This window comes from Heloderma suspectum, chromosome Z (assembly GCF_057233095.1).
Source record: "Heloderma suspectum isolate Gila_16-S chromosome Z, 16-S_ref, whole genome shotgun sequence".
Lineage (NCBI taxonomy): Eukaryota > Metazoa > Chordata > Lepidosauria > Squamata > Helodermatidae > Heloderma > Heloderma suspectum.
In genome coordinates this window covers 4,127,562-4,139,999 of record NC_139476.1, presented here as the reverse complement: position 1 = coordinate 4,139,999, position 12,438 = coordinate 4,127,562, and the positions used below count along the sequence as shown (strand labels likewise).

General features: G+C 46.0%; 1 protein-coding gene across 3 annotated transcripts in view; it reads left to right on the top strand.

The window, feature by feature from the left end:
* The first annotated feature begins 3,796 nt into the window (after positions 1–3,796).
* Positions 3,797–12,438, top strand: part of SH3GL1 (SH3 domain containing GRB2 like 1, endophilin A2) — a 63,809-nt gene continuing 55,167 nt past the window's right edge. For all 3 annotated transcript variants that reach the window (XM_084825953.1, XM_084825952.1, XM_084825951.1), the window contains exons 1-2: positions 3,797–4,168; positions 4,767–4,908. In XM_084825953.1, coding sequence (XP_084682079.1) covers positions 4,864–4,908 — 45 coding nt within the window. In that variant the 5' untranslated portion in view covers positions 3,797–4,168; positions 4,767–4,863. The remainder of the gene's footprint in view (positions 4,169–4,766; positions 4,909–12,438) is intronic.

Here is a 12,438-nt window from a genome sequence, read left to right as displayed (position 1 = left end):
CTATGATTCTATGATAGTACTCAAGGCCAGTCAAGATACTTTGGTACCCGAGGCAGAAAACCCCACAAGCAGCTATCTCTTTCTTTGGCAGGAAAAATAAAATAAAAATAAATAACCAACAATGCATTGCCCTTTCATGATGCCCCAAATCAGCTGCCCAAGGCGGCCTTCTCTCTCTGCCAGTGCACACTTACCTAGGAGTCAGCTCCACTGAACTAAGAGGGACTTACTTCTGAGTGGACAAATGTAATAACTTATTATAATATATAATTTACTTCTAGTTGGTGTAAGGTTTCCCTCTTTGCTGTGGGCTTTTAGTATAATATCTATATAATTAGAACACTAATCATTTATTATAATGTATATTTTATTTCTGAGTAGACAAGTATAGAGTTGTGCTGATATATATATATATATATATATATATACCAGGTAGCCCAAAAGTAGGTATACAGTTGTTTAGAATGTTGATGATGAAGGTAGACTCCAGCAATCCATGGAACGAGAATTGCCGGATGTACAAGCTGGGTTTAGAAAAGGCAGAGGAACTAGAGACCAAATTGCCAATATCCGCTGGATAATGGAGAAAGCCAGGGAGTTTCAGAAAAACATCTATTTCTGTTTTATTGACTATTCTAAAGCCACTGTGTGGATCATAACAAATTGTGGCAAGTTCTTGGTGGGATGGGGATACCAAGTCATCTTGTCTGCCTCCTGAGGAATCTGTATAACGACCAAGTAGCAACGGTAAGAACAGACCACGGAACAACGGACTGGTTTAAGATTGGGAAAGGAGTACGGCAGGGCTTTATACTCTCACCCTACCTATTCAACCTGTACGCAGAACACATCATGCGATGTGCTGGGCTTGATGAAGCTGAGGCTGGAGTTAAAATCACTGGAAGAAACATTAACAATCTCAGATATGCAGATGATACCACTCTGATGGCTGAAAGCGAGGAGTAGCTGAGGAACCTCATGACGAAGAAGAAAGAAGAAAGTGCAAAAGCTGGGTTGCAGTTAAACCTCAAAAAAACCAAGATTATGGCAACCAGCTTGATTGATAACTGGCAAATAGAGGGAGAAAACGTGGAGGCAGTGACAGACTTTGTCTTTCTAGGCGCAAAGATTAATGCAGACGCTGACTGCAGCCAGGAAATCAGAAGACGTTTACTTCTTGGGAGGAGAGCAATGACAAATCTTGATAAAATATTGAAGAGCAGAGACATCACACTGACAGCAAAGGTCCACATAGTGAAAGCAATGGTATTCCCCATAGTAACCTATGGCTGTGAGAGCTGGACCATAAGGAAGGCTGAGCGAAGGCAGATAGATGCTTTTGAACTGTGGTGTTGGAGGAAAATTCTCAGAGTGCCTTGGACTGCAAGAAGATCAAACCAGTCCACACTCCAGGAAATCAAGCCAGACTGCTCACTTGAGGGAAGGATATTAAAGGCAAAAAAAAGACAAGTACTTTGGCCACATAATGAGACCCTGGAGAAGATGCTGATGCTAGGGAAAGTGGAGGGCAAGAGGAAGAGGGGCCGACGAAGGGCAAGGTGGATGGATGATATTCTGGAGGTGACGGACTCGACCTTGGGGGAGCCGGGGGTGGCGACGGCCAACAGGAAGCTCTGGCGTGGGCTGGTCCATGAAGTCACGAAGAGTCGGAAATGACTGAACGAATAAACAACAACAACAACAAAGAATGTTGATGGGAGGGGGAGAGAATGTGTGAGTAGAAGATGTGTGGGTGGAGTCAGAATGACAGTTGGGAAGAGGGAGTGACAGGGAGTGACAGTTAAATCAGTTAAGTGTAGAGAGTGAGGGGAGTGAGGCCCTTAAGTAGGTATACAGTAAATGTAAATTTAATAAACAATGTAATAAAACGCAAATAAACTCTACTGTATACCTACTTTTGGGCCACTCTGTATATTTATACAATCATTTATTATAATATATAATGTACTTTTGAGCAGACATGCATAGGATCAAGCTCTTACCATCATGTATGTAATTACAATAATATATAATTATTATGGTATATAAATTATTTCTGAGTAGACATGTATAGGATCATGCTATTAGTTTAATATCTCTAAGGTGAATATATAATTTATTATAATTTACTTATGGGTATGATTGCACTGTTAATACATATATTATAAGTTATACTTATTTATTATAATGAATTATATATTATAATACATATAAATTATGAAAATAATGAAATATGAAAATAATATTCTATACAGTATATTATACTTATAAAAAGGTAAAGGTGTCCCCAACCAGTCGTGTCCGACTCTAGGGTGTGGTGCTCATCCCCGTTTCTAAGCCGAAGAGCCAGCGCTGTCCGAAGACGCTTCCGTGGTCATGTGGCCGGCATGACTGAACACCGAGGTGCACGGAACGCTGTTACCTTTCCCGCCGAGGCGGTACCTATTTATCTACTTGCAATTTCTTGCTTTCGAACTGCTAGGTTGGCAGGAGCTGGGACTGAAGACGGGAGCTCACTCCGTCACGCAGCACTCGGGTCTCGAACTGCCGACCTGCCGACTAGACACACATATATATTATATAGTAAGATGCAGTACAATATATGACAGTATTTCTTGGGTCAAGATGTACATCTTCTTTTGGAAAAATATGCACATGTATGTTGAGATGATATTCATATTCTTTAAAAAATATACAAATGTATTTTGAAATTATTCATCTTTTTAAATATATATATATATACTTATGTATTTTAAAATGTTATTCCTATTCTTCAAAAAATAAATATACACATGTATTTTGAAATTATTCATATTTTCAAATACATATACTCATGTATTTTAAAATGTTATTCATATTGTTAACAAAAACCATGTCTTTTGAAATTATTCATCTTTTTAAATATATATATACTTATGTATTTTAAAATGTTATTCCTATTCTTCAAAAAATAAATATACACATGTATTTTGAAATTATTCATATTTTTAAATACATATACTCATGTATTTTAAAATGTTATTCATATTGTTAAAAAAAACCATGTCTTTTGAAATTATTCATATTTTAACTCATATATTTTAAATATTATTCCTATTCTTTAAAATATAAATATACACATGTATTTTAAATGTGTATAGTTATTTTTTTTTTAAAAGAATAAGAATAACATTTCAATACATATGTATAGTTATTTTAAAAAAAAACAGGAAGAATGTCATTCATAGTTTTTAAAACATACACATACATTTTAAAATATTATTCAGATTCTTTAAAAAATATGCACACTGTATTTTAAGATGTTATCCATATTCTTTTAAAATAATAATAATAGTAATAATATGCACATGTATGCTTAAGAGGAGAATCCTATGCCTGTTTAGACGGGGGAAATGTCCTACAACTCCCAGCATTCCCCAGGCTAGCATGGCTGGCTGTGGAATGCTGGGAGTTGTAGGACTCTCTCCGTCTGAGCATGCGTAGGTTGTGCCCTGAATGTGACCGACGCGCCCAACGACCCCCCCTTTTCTGCATCTGCGGAATATCTGCGTGTGGCTCCACGCAAGGCCGAGAGGGGGCGCTCTGGCCCCGCTCTCTATGCTCCCTCTGAAAGAAGGGGCGTTGGGGAGGAGCTAAATGTCCAGGGCGGCGCTCCGTCCCGGGCGTGTCTATGGTTGGAAGCGTGGAGCCCGGCGCTCCTTCTGGCCTTCCTCCATTTCTCTTTCCGGGGAAGCGACGAGCGGGGCGTATCCCTCCGCCCGGTGAGAGGGCTTCTGCGCCTGCGCGCTGCAGGGACGGGGGCGGAAGTCGTGTAACGCCCTGAGGGACGTGGAGAGCGAGCGGGGCTGAGCTCTGCGCCAGCCTGGCCGTTTTGCCCGTCTCCCCGCCGCCTCGCCTGCCCGGGGCTACTTCGCGTGTCCCTCCGCCCCCTGTCAGTCCTCCCTTCTGTCTCTCAGTCTGTCCTCCCCTTCGTCTCCCTCCTGTTAGCCCTTTTAAAAAAAATACTAGCCTTCCACATCCCTCTTCAGCCAGCCTGGCTTCCTCTCTCTCTCTCTCTCTCTCTCTCACAGGGACTACTTTGCCTGCCTGCCCTTTGACTCACTGAGGACTAGTCTCTTTAGCCTCTGAAACTGCCCCTCCGCTTCTACTGGCGGTGGGCTGTTCCGGGGTAGGTCTGCCCAGGCTTATATATCCCCCACCCGCTCACAGGCCTCTGTGTGAGTTGGGAGGGGGGGGGTCTGTCTTTTGGGGAAGGGGGCTGCTCTCTCCATCCCTGTGCGAACTAGATGCTAATTTGTCTCTCTCAAGCGCGTCTCGGCTGTTCAACCCTTGCACTGCGCTCTCGCTCGCTCTCTGTCATACGCTTGTCATTTTCTGGGAGGATACTTTGTCTCCCTCCCTCTCATTTTGTGGGATCCTACTTTGTCTCTTCCTCTGCTTTTTTTGTCTGTATTTGTGGGGGAGACACTTTGTCTTTCGGCCCCTCTGTAGCTCAGACGCTCCTTTATCTTTCCTGTCTTGGGGGGCTGGTCTCCCTCGCGTTTTCTGCTAGACACAGACTCTGTGTGCTCCCTCCGGACCCCGTCCTGCACACCATTTTGATCCCCTGCCTCTCGGCACCTCTTTCCTGTCCAGCTGTCTTTGCCTGCCTGTCTACCTGTCTGCTCCTTATCTCAAGACCTGGGCTTTGCCCCATTTCCAACTCCTCCTCCCCCCCACCCCACACACACACACAACTTTCTCAAAGTTGCTTTGTTCCTCCTTAGTTTAGACTCTTCTTGATCCGACTCGTGGTCCCGAACTTCTTGGGCCGCCGTTCATTCTGTCTCCAGGATCTAGTTTCAGTACCCACGAGAAGGCATCATGTCTGTGGCGGGTCTAAAGAAGCAGTTCTACAAAGCCAGCCAGGTGAGAAAAAAGGATATTTATTGGAGAGAGTGGGGGCGGGGATGGGGGGGGACACACGACTCATCCAAGGACCGCCGTGATCCAATTGACTTCAGTCTGTTTCTAGATACATCTTTTAACATCCGAAGACTCTGCCATTTTCTGGCTTTTGGCCTTTCAAGAAATTGCTAACCATCTGCTTTTTAGAAACAACAACTGTTGACTATGTACCTTAAGCCCGCTTTGGTTTGCGTTTGCGCGTCTCTGACCTGAAGGTTTGTTCTGGAAGGGGAAAAGTGTATCAGGAGTGGCGCGTTGGCTTTGGCAACCGAGGTGGCATTGCGATGCACCCCTTTTTGACTGGGGCCCAAGAAACCCTGAGCCCCCCCCAACCCACAAGATGCTAATTGCTTTGCACTGCAACAGCTGCAACCAGAGGTCGAGCGGGCCAGATTGTCACAAGTCTCGTCTTTGTGGCCGCTGGCTTGGCCATTGTGGCGAATAACCATCACCTGTAGGCGACTAAGGCAGGGTCACTATTATAAGATTTTTTTTACCACAGGTGAGTAACCTGGCTATGCACAGGCGACCTTTTGTGGCATGCACTAGGCAGAATTTATCGATTCTTTGAAACAAACAAATGAGGTTGTTGAGTTCATTAACACTGGGCTAACTTCTCAGTTGTGTTCACTTTAATATAAGCGTGGTAGTCTGTGGTGGTTTTGTAAAAAGGACTGATTTTTCCCGGCACTGGTGGCATATCAAACTTGTGGGGGTTAGCTTTGGGGGAACTCACACAGTAGTGATTTGTGGGTACCATTAGCAGGAGCAGCCCTGCCTGTTGCTCACTTTTTGACCCCCTGTGAAAGCTCGCCCAAGCCTGTGCTTCCTGCCTCATTTCCTCAGACCTGACAATGAACGCATCCATCTGACTACACAGGTTCTGAAATCTCCAGACCGCCTTCGAATTGCGGGAGCGTTGGTGTTGTATGGTGGGTCAGAGCAGGGACGGGCAATTTGTCAACCAAAACTTCTGGAGGACCACAACTCCTTTCAGTTCTCATTATTGGCTGTGCCAGCTAGGGTTGATGGGAGTTGTAGGCCAAAATATCTGGAGCACCCCTGCTTTAGGTTCTGTCCTGTGCATGTCTACACAAGTCCTGCAACTCCCAGCACTCCCAAGCCAGCTCGGGACTTATTTCTTATGGCTGGCTGGGGCATGCTGGGAATTGTAGGACCTTTTTTTGTTTAAACATGCATAAGATTGTGCCCTTAGAGTGTTTGAAGCTCACCATAAATCCCCATGATAATCCTCCCAGCAACCCTGCAAGGAAACTTGGTGTTGTTATCCCGGTATTGAAAGCTGGGCATGAGGAGAGGCAGAGAGTGAGTGGCTTGCTGAAAGCAACCTAACTTAAGATCATGGCTCTCACGCTTAGCCCTTGGGCAACACAATTTGAGGTGGATGTAATGTAAGAAGAGCCTTGCTGGGTCAAGACCCAACGTCCGTCTCATCCAGCATCCTGTTTCCCACAGTGGTCAGCCACGTGCCCCTGGGAAGCCCGTAAGCGCAACTTGAGCACAACAGCCCCCTGCTGTCGCTGCTCCCCAGTCTCTGGAGAGCCAGAGGAGTTGTGCTGCCCCTAGACTGGAATGTTTCTTATAGCCAGGGGTAGGGAAGCTGAGGTTATTGGACTCCCAACTCCTAGCAGCCCAGGCCAGCATGGCCAGTGGTCAGGGCTGATGGAAGATGATTATAGCTGGCATAAAATGGAGTGATAACAGGCACATTCATCCTGCGATCCACCTGCAATTAAAAGCTGCAGCATGGAGTGCTGCTGTTCAGTGTTCCATTCAGCCAGCCAGGCCCTTTTCTAAGACACTCCATTCAGCCAGCCAGGCCCTTTTCTAAGATACTCTATTCCGTTGCCCCTTCTATCCAGGTTTCTGTTCCTCCTGCCCCTTCTCCAAGAGTTGTTGAGTGTTCTGTGGCTAAGTGCACTCAGTACTGGGGTCCCCCCCCCCGCATCTTAGGGTGTGTTTTTTCACAACCTTTTTGTCCTCCTGAACTTTGGGGTCTTCCCGACCTGCTAATACCTTCTCCTTTTCTGTGGAAGCCATTTTGGCTTCGCAGGCGACTGCACTCATGCCTGACCACTGGAAACAGAAGGATTAATTTAAACTTAGGTCTTGCCTTGCCCCGAGGGCAGTGTGCAATGTGATGTTATCCCTCCCCAGGCTCATAACAGCCCTGTGTGGTAGGTTGGACTATTCAGTAGGTGCTGCAGGTTGGATTTGAACCTAGGCCTCACTGTTCCAAGTCTGAAACTGTCCCACATCAGTCAATAACTGGGCAGCAGGGAGAGAGAGGGACTTTCTGCCCTCAACAGAATAATAGATTTCCTATCCGGCTGCAGCATGGGGATGAGTGTTGTGAACAGTCATGTCAAACGGATGTTGTATTTCCCTACTGGGCTCGGGTTTGAGAGAAACATTCTCCTGTGGGCTTTGGATTCCTCTCTGCATAGCAATGCCAGCGAGAGCCATTTGCAAAAAGCATGGAGTTGTGCCTTTCCCCTCTTCACCCCCCTCCCAATCGTGCTTCCAGTTTACAATCCTAGAGCAGGGGGCGTGTGACTAGCTGGGGGTGGGGGGGCAATGGGCTTCCGTTGACTGGGGCAAACACGATTCTACAAAGCCTAACAGAAATATTTGCATGTGTGGTTTTTTTTTAAAAGGCAGCACATTTCAAGAGCGTCCATTTCTTATATAGCACGGTGTTATCACATTAACTCCCAGAATGTCGCCAACCACAGGACAATTGGGCATTATTATTTCCCACCCTCCCACAAATGTAGTACACAGGCCCATTCAGTTTTTTATAAAGCTTTAGAGCTGAACAGTACTTTATTACAAGTGGGGTCTTCAGTGTACCCCCACGGCCAAGTAGGAATACCACTGCTCAGGGTGCCGGCTGCCATGTCCTCCTCTAGGGTGCCATAAGCTTTTAGGGCAGGGTTGATAAGTTGTAAACGCGGGGTAGGCAACCTTTTGGGGCCATCTGGCAATTTGAGAAATGGTCTTGGGCACCACCAACACAAAATGGCTGCCATGGGAGGTGCAGCCAAGGACAAGTCATCGGCCCCAAAGGCCGAGTACAGGGCAAAAGTGGGGGTTAAGCGGCAGCATGCTAAACAACTCCTTTGAACCCACAGAAGCAACAGAAACCTATTTCACCGCAATCCCAGCTGCCAGTAAAAAAATGTGTTGCTTTCTACTTATGTGGCAAGGGTAGGGCACCTTGGCGGGTGACAAGAAAGGTGTTTGAGGGCGCATTAGTGCCCAGGGACACCACGTCTTAGCGGCTCAAGCAGGCCAATACCACCCTCCCCCCCCCCCGAATTTTCCTTCTCCTTTCCCTCCCCTGCCAATTCAACATCATCTTTTGGAGGCCGCTGTATTATTTTTTATTTAATGCCTTTCTCAAGGGCCTTTCAAGACCACCTCTTCCCAAAGCAGCATACAGCATGCTCGGCCCTTGTTGGACTTTTTCTATGTGTCTTTGGTGGGGTGGGTGTCTTTGAATTGCCAAGCTTGTATGCTTCTGCAAACCTGGGATGTGGGAATGCAGCAACCACAGGTGGCCCCGAACGGAGAGAGCCCCAGACTTTGCCATTGTGCGACAAAGGATAAAAAGTATTGCCTGCGTAGCTGTTAACCTTTGTGGATTATGTGTGTCTAATCTGTGTCTGCATATTTTTCCGTTGTTTGCTTGAGGTTGGGTTCCCCATTTGGGGGGGATGTTCCTGATTCTTTTGGGGAACCCCCTTAAAAGAACATAAGAGCTGTGCTGGATTAGAGCAGAGTCCATCTTGTCCAGCATTCTGTTCACACATTGGCCAACCAGCTGCCCACGGGAAACCCATAAGCAGGGCAGGAATGCAAAAGCACCTTCCTGCCCATGTTCCCCAGCAACTGTTGTACACAGGCTTACTGTCTCTGATCCTAGAGGTAGCATTGAGTCATCAGGACTAGTAGCCATTGATGTCCGTATCCTCCCTCCTTCTGATGTCCCGATCATTTTAGGAATATGGGGAGCTGCCTTATATGAAGCCAGACCGTTGGTCACCTACACCAACTGGCAGCAGCTCTCCGGGGTTTCAAAGAAGGGCCTTTCGCAGCCCAATTAGGAGATGCCAGGGATTGAACCTGGGGCCTCCTGCATGCGGAGCAAGTGCTCTACCACTGAGCTGTAGCCTTTCCCCTCAAAATAAAGCAAGATTCCAGACCTCATGGTTCTGAATAAAAGGCTGATTTAAACAGGAACAGAAGAAGTTGCCTTATACATAATCAGACCCTTGTTCCCTCTAGCCCATTATTGTCGACACTGACTGGCAGCAGCGACTCTCCGGGGTTTCAAAGAAGGGTCTTTTCCCAACCCTACCTGGACATGCCGGGGATTGAACCTGGGACTTTTTGCATGCAAAGCAGGGTCTCCACAGGACCTCTCCTTTTTAAGGAGACGGGAACCTTTCCCTTTTTGTGATTTCCTGTTCATTTGCGGGAACCTCACCCTCGTTTTTTAGGTACAAGCTCCAGACGGATCAGAAACCTAGGTGTTCCTGAGTTGGGGCTGCGTGTGGCTCCCTCTCCTTCCTTAAGCGGCACTCGTGACCCGTAGTAAATAAAACGTGGCAGGTTCGGAGTGCTGATCCGCGGGCCAGCTCTTGCCGTCACTCCTGTACCTTTTCCGTGCAGGTCACAACAACAAGCTCTTGCCTGCATCGAGGACTTTAACCCCCTCAGCACCTTTCCAGCTTTCCAGCTGTTTGAATTCTTCTACCACCCTCAACCTGTCAGGAGTGTTTGTCGATTCAGTCTACACCTAGTGCTTAACCCCTGGATGGAGAGTGGCTTTGACAGTGGGTGTCCTCCAAATTAGCGGGCATTGACCCCTTCAGGGAGTTTCAGGCTATCAAGGGCTACTAGTGTCAATAACTATATTCTCCTTCCAGGTGAGGGGCATTGCTAGGCACTGAAAAGATTTAGGGGCTCAGGCCCTCAGGACTAAAATCTCCATACACTAATGTATATCTATATAGGCAAATGTAGAAGGAGTTACTAGGATTTCTTTACATTTCACAGGAGGCAAAGCCAGCAAATGAATTTTTCATCCAGACCACCTCAAATAAAATAAGTTATTGAGTGAATTTGTCCCCTGACCCAAATTATCCTAAACCAACAGGAAAAGGTTTTTTTTCTAAGCTTAATTACTGTGCAGGAAAAGGGGGGGTTGGGGGGATGTTGCAGCAAGTGGGAAGGGGCATGTTAACCCTTCCCTCTCCAGCTGCAATCTCCCTTGAAAATTGCCCCCTTGCATGGCAGTTAAGCTGAGAGAAAAAAACCCGTTCCAGTGGTACCAATGGATACTCTTTGAAATAGATTCAGGGCTGTGGGAAATATGTTTGAGCCAGGGCCCTGTGGTTCCAGGCCTAGAAACACCCCTTGTCATAGGCTGTATGCTTCTCAATACCAGTTTGCTGGGTGAAACAATCAGAAAGGGACTATTGTGCTTGTGTTCCACTTGTGGACTTCCCATTGGGGCATCTGGTTAGCCATATTGGGAACAGAATGCTGGATGACAGAGGCTTTTAGTCTGATCCAGCATGGTGGTTCTTGTGTTCTTAAGATTTCACTTTTAGAGAACCTTAATTCGGAGGAAAAGGATCATGGACAGCTATATCGATGCTAAAATACACTCAGACAGAGGTGGAAAGACAAGAGACAAATTGGAGGGCTCCGTGTGTTTTGCCGTCCCATTCCAGGAGTGCAGAAACTGGCTGCAAAGCACCATATTTGTTGTTTTCCCACCTGGCCCATGTTTCTAGTCCTTAAGGTTCTCCAGTTGTGGGGCGGGACCCCCAGAGCATTGCGAGAGCCTGAGTGAGTCCAGTTTGGACTGAACAAAAGCTGCACATTTTTGAACACACCAAGCGCACAAAATAAGAAAGGGCCTCTGAAGGTACCTTCCAATGTTGGATGAGCTGACTGAAGTGAAATGCTTGTAATCCCACACCGTCCCCTAGTACACCTCTTAGTTTGTGCCCTACAGCAGGGGTGGGCAGGAAGCACATCTCCAGATGTTTTATACTTCACCTCCCAACATTCCTGACCTTTGGCTGTGCTGGCAGGGGCTTCTGGGAATTCAAGTCCAAATCATCTAGACATCTACCGTCTGTCCGCCCCTGCTCTACACCACCAAGGTTTTTGTCCAAATGTATCGAGACTTCATATTTGGAATGTATTGAATTTGGTGCATGTCATTTTGTGATTTAGTTTCTGGCAAAATGTATGGATGTATTGCTTTTGTGCTCATGCCTTGCTTGTGGGCTTCCCATTGGGATCTCTGGCTAGCCACTGTGTGAACAGAATGCCGGACTAGATGGGCCTTCGGTCTGATCCAGCAGGGCTCTTCTGATGTTCTTATTCTAAGCAGGCTTAATTTTGAGAGCTTGTGGGCTGTGTCGTCTTGGGCAAGGCTGCCAGCTAAAAGTTGCGTCTGGCCGAGCCAGGCCCAGGCGACAGCAAAAAGGGCGAGGTTTTAATTAAATGCCTCTGCACATTTTGTGCAAGGATGTCGTGAAGATAGAACAACAACTCTGTGCATGTTGGCCAGGAAGTTGCAAAACTTGGGGAATCCAACAACAACAACACCCCCCCCCATGAAAAAGTGGGGAGAAATAGAGATGTGAAGGCCCAGGGGAAAAAACAGAAAAATTCGGGGGGGGGGGGTCTCCTGAGGACTATTTTTGTTTTTTTCTGAAAAATTGAACAGCTTCGGATTATGAAATGTTTTCTTTTAGAACTTAAGGCAAAGTATATATATATTGTTACCCAGCCTTTACTCCCCTCAAAATGATTTCTAAAAACTATGCAATAAGAACACTTTTCTATAAAAGACTAGAGATGTTAAACATCTGGAAATAATGAAGCCATGGGGGGAAATGTTTTTTTAATCCCCTCTGTAAGATTCTTAGCATAGTTGGTTCTTTCATTCCTTATGAAAATTATTGATCTAACGTATATTTTACTGGTAGACATTTATGCCGAGTTCCCCAACATGTGACTAGAGTCACCATTGTGCATTCTTGACAGTAAATGTTCATTCTTGACAGTTTGGGATTTGTTTTAAAGTGTCCTGTGTTTCTGATGCTGTAGAAGTCATTTAATGTAGTTCTAATCTATTCAGACAGAACTTACAAATTTACTGAGTTTACTTTTAAAAGTTTTAAGATATGATAATTTTATGAACTAAGTCATGCATAACATAGCTTTAGGAACAGAAAGGCTGCTTTATGTTCCTAAAACAGGCCTCCCCAACCTGGTGCCCTCTGGATGTTTTGGACTACATTGCCTGGCATTCCTGACCATTGGCCATGCTGCCTGAGGCTGATTGGAGCTGAAGTCCAAAATAGGGGGGGGGGGGGCACCAGTTTGGGGAAGGCTATCTTAAAGCACAAGGTGACTTTAGATCTGTAAAGAGCACTAAAA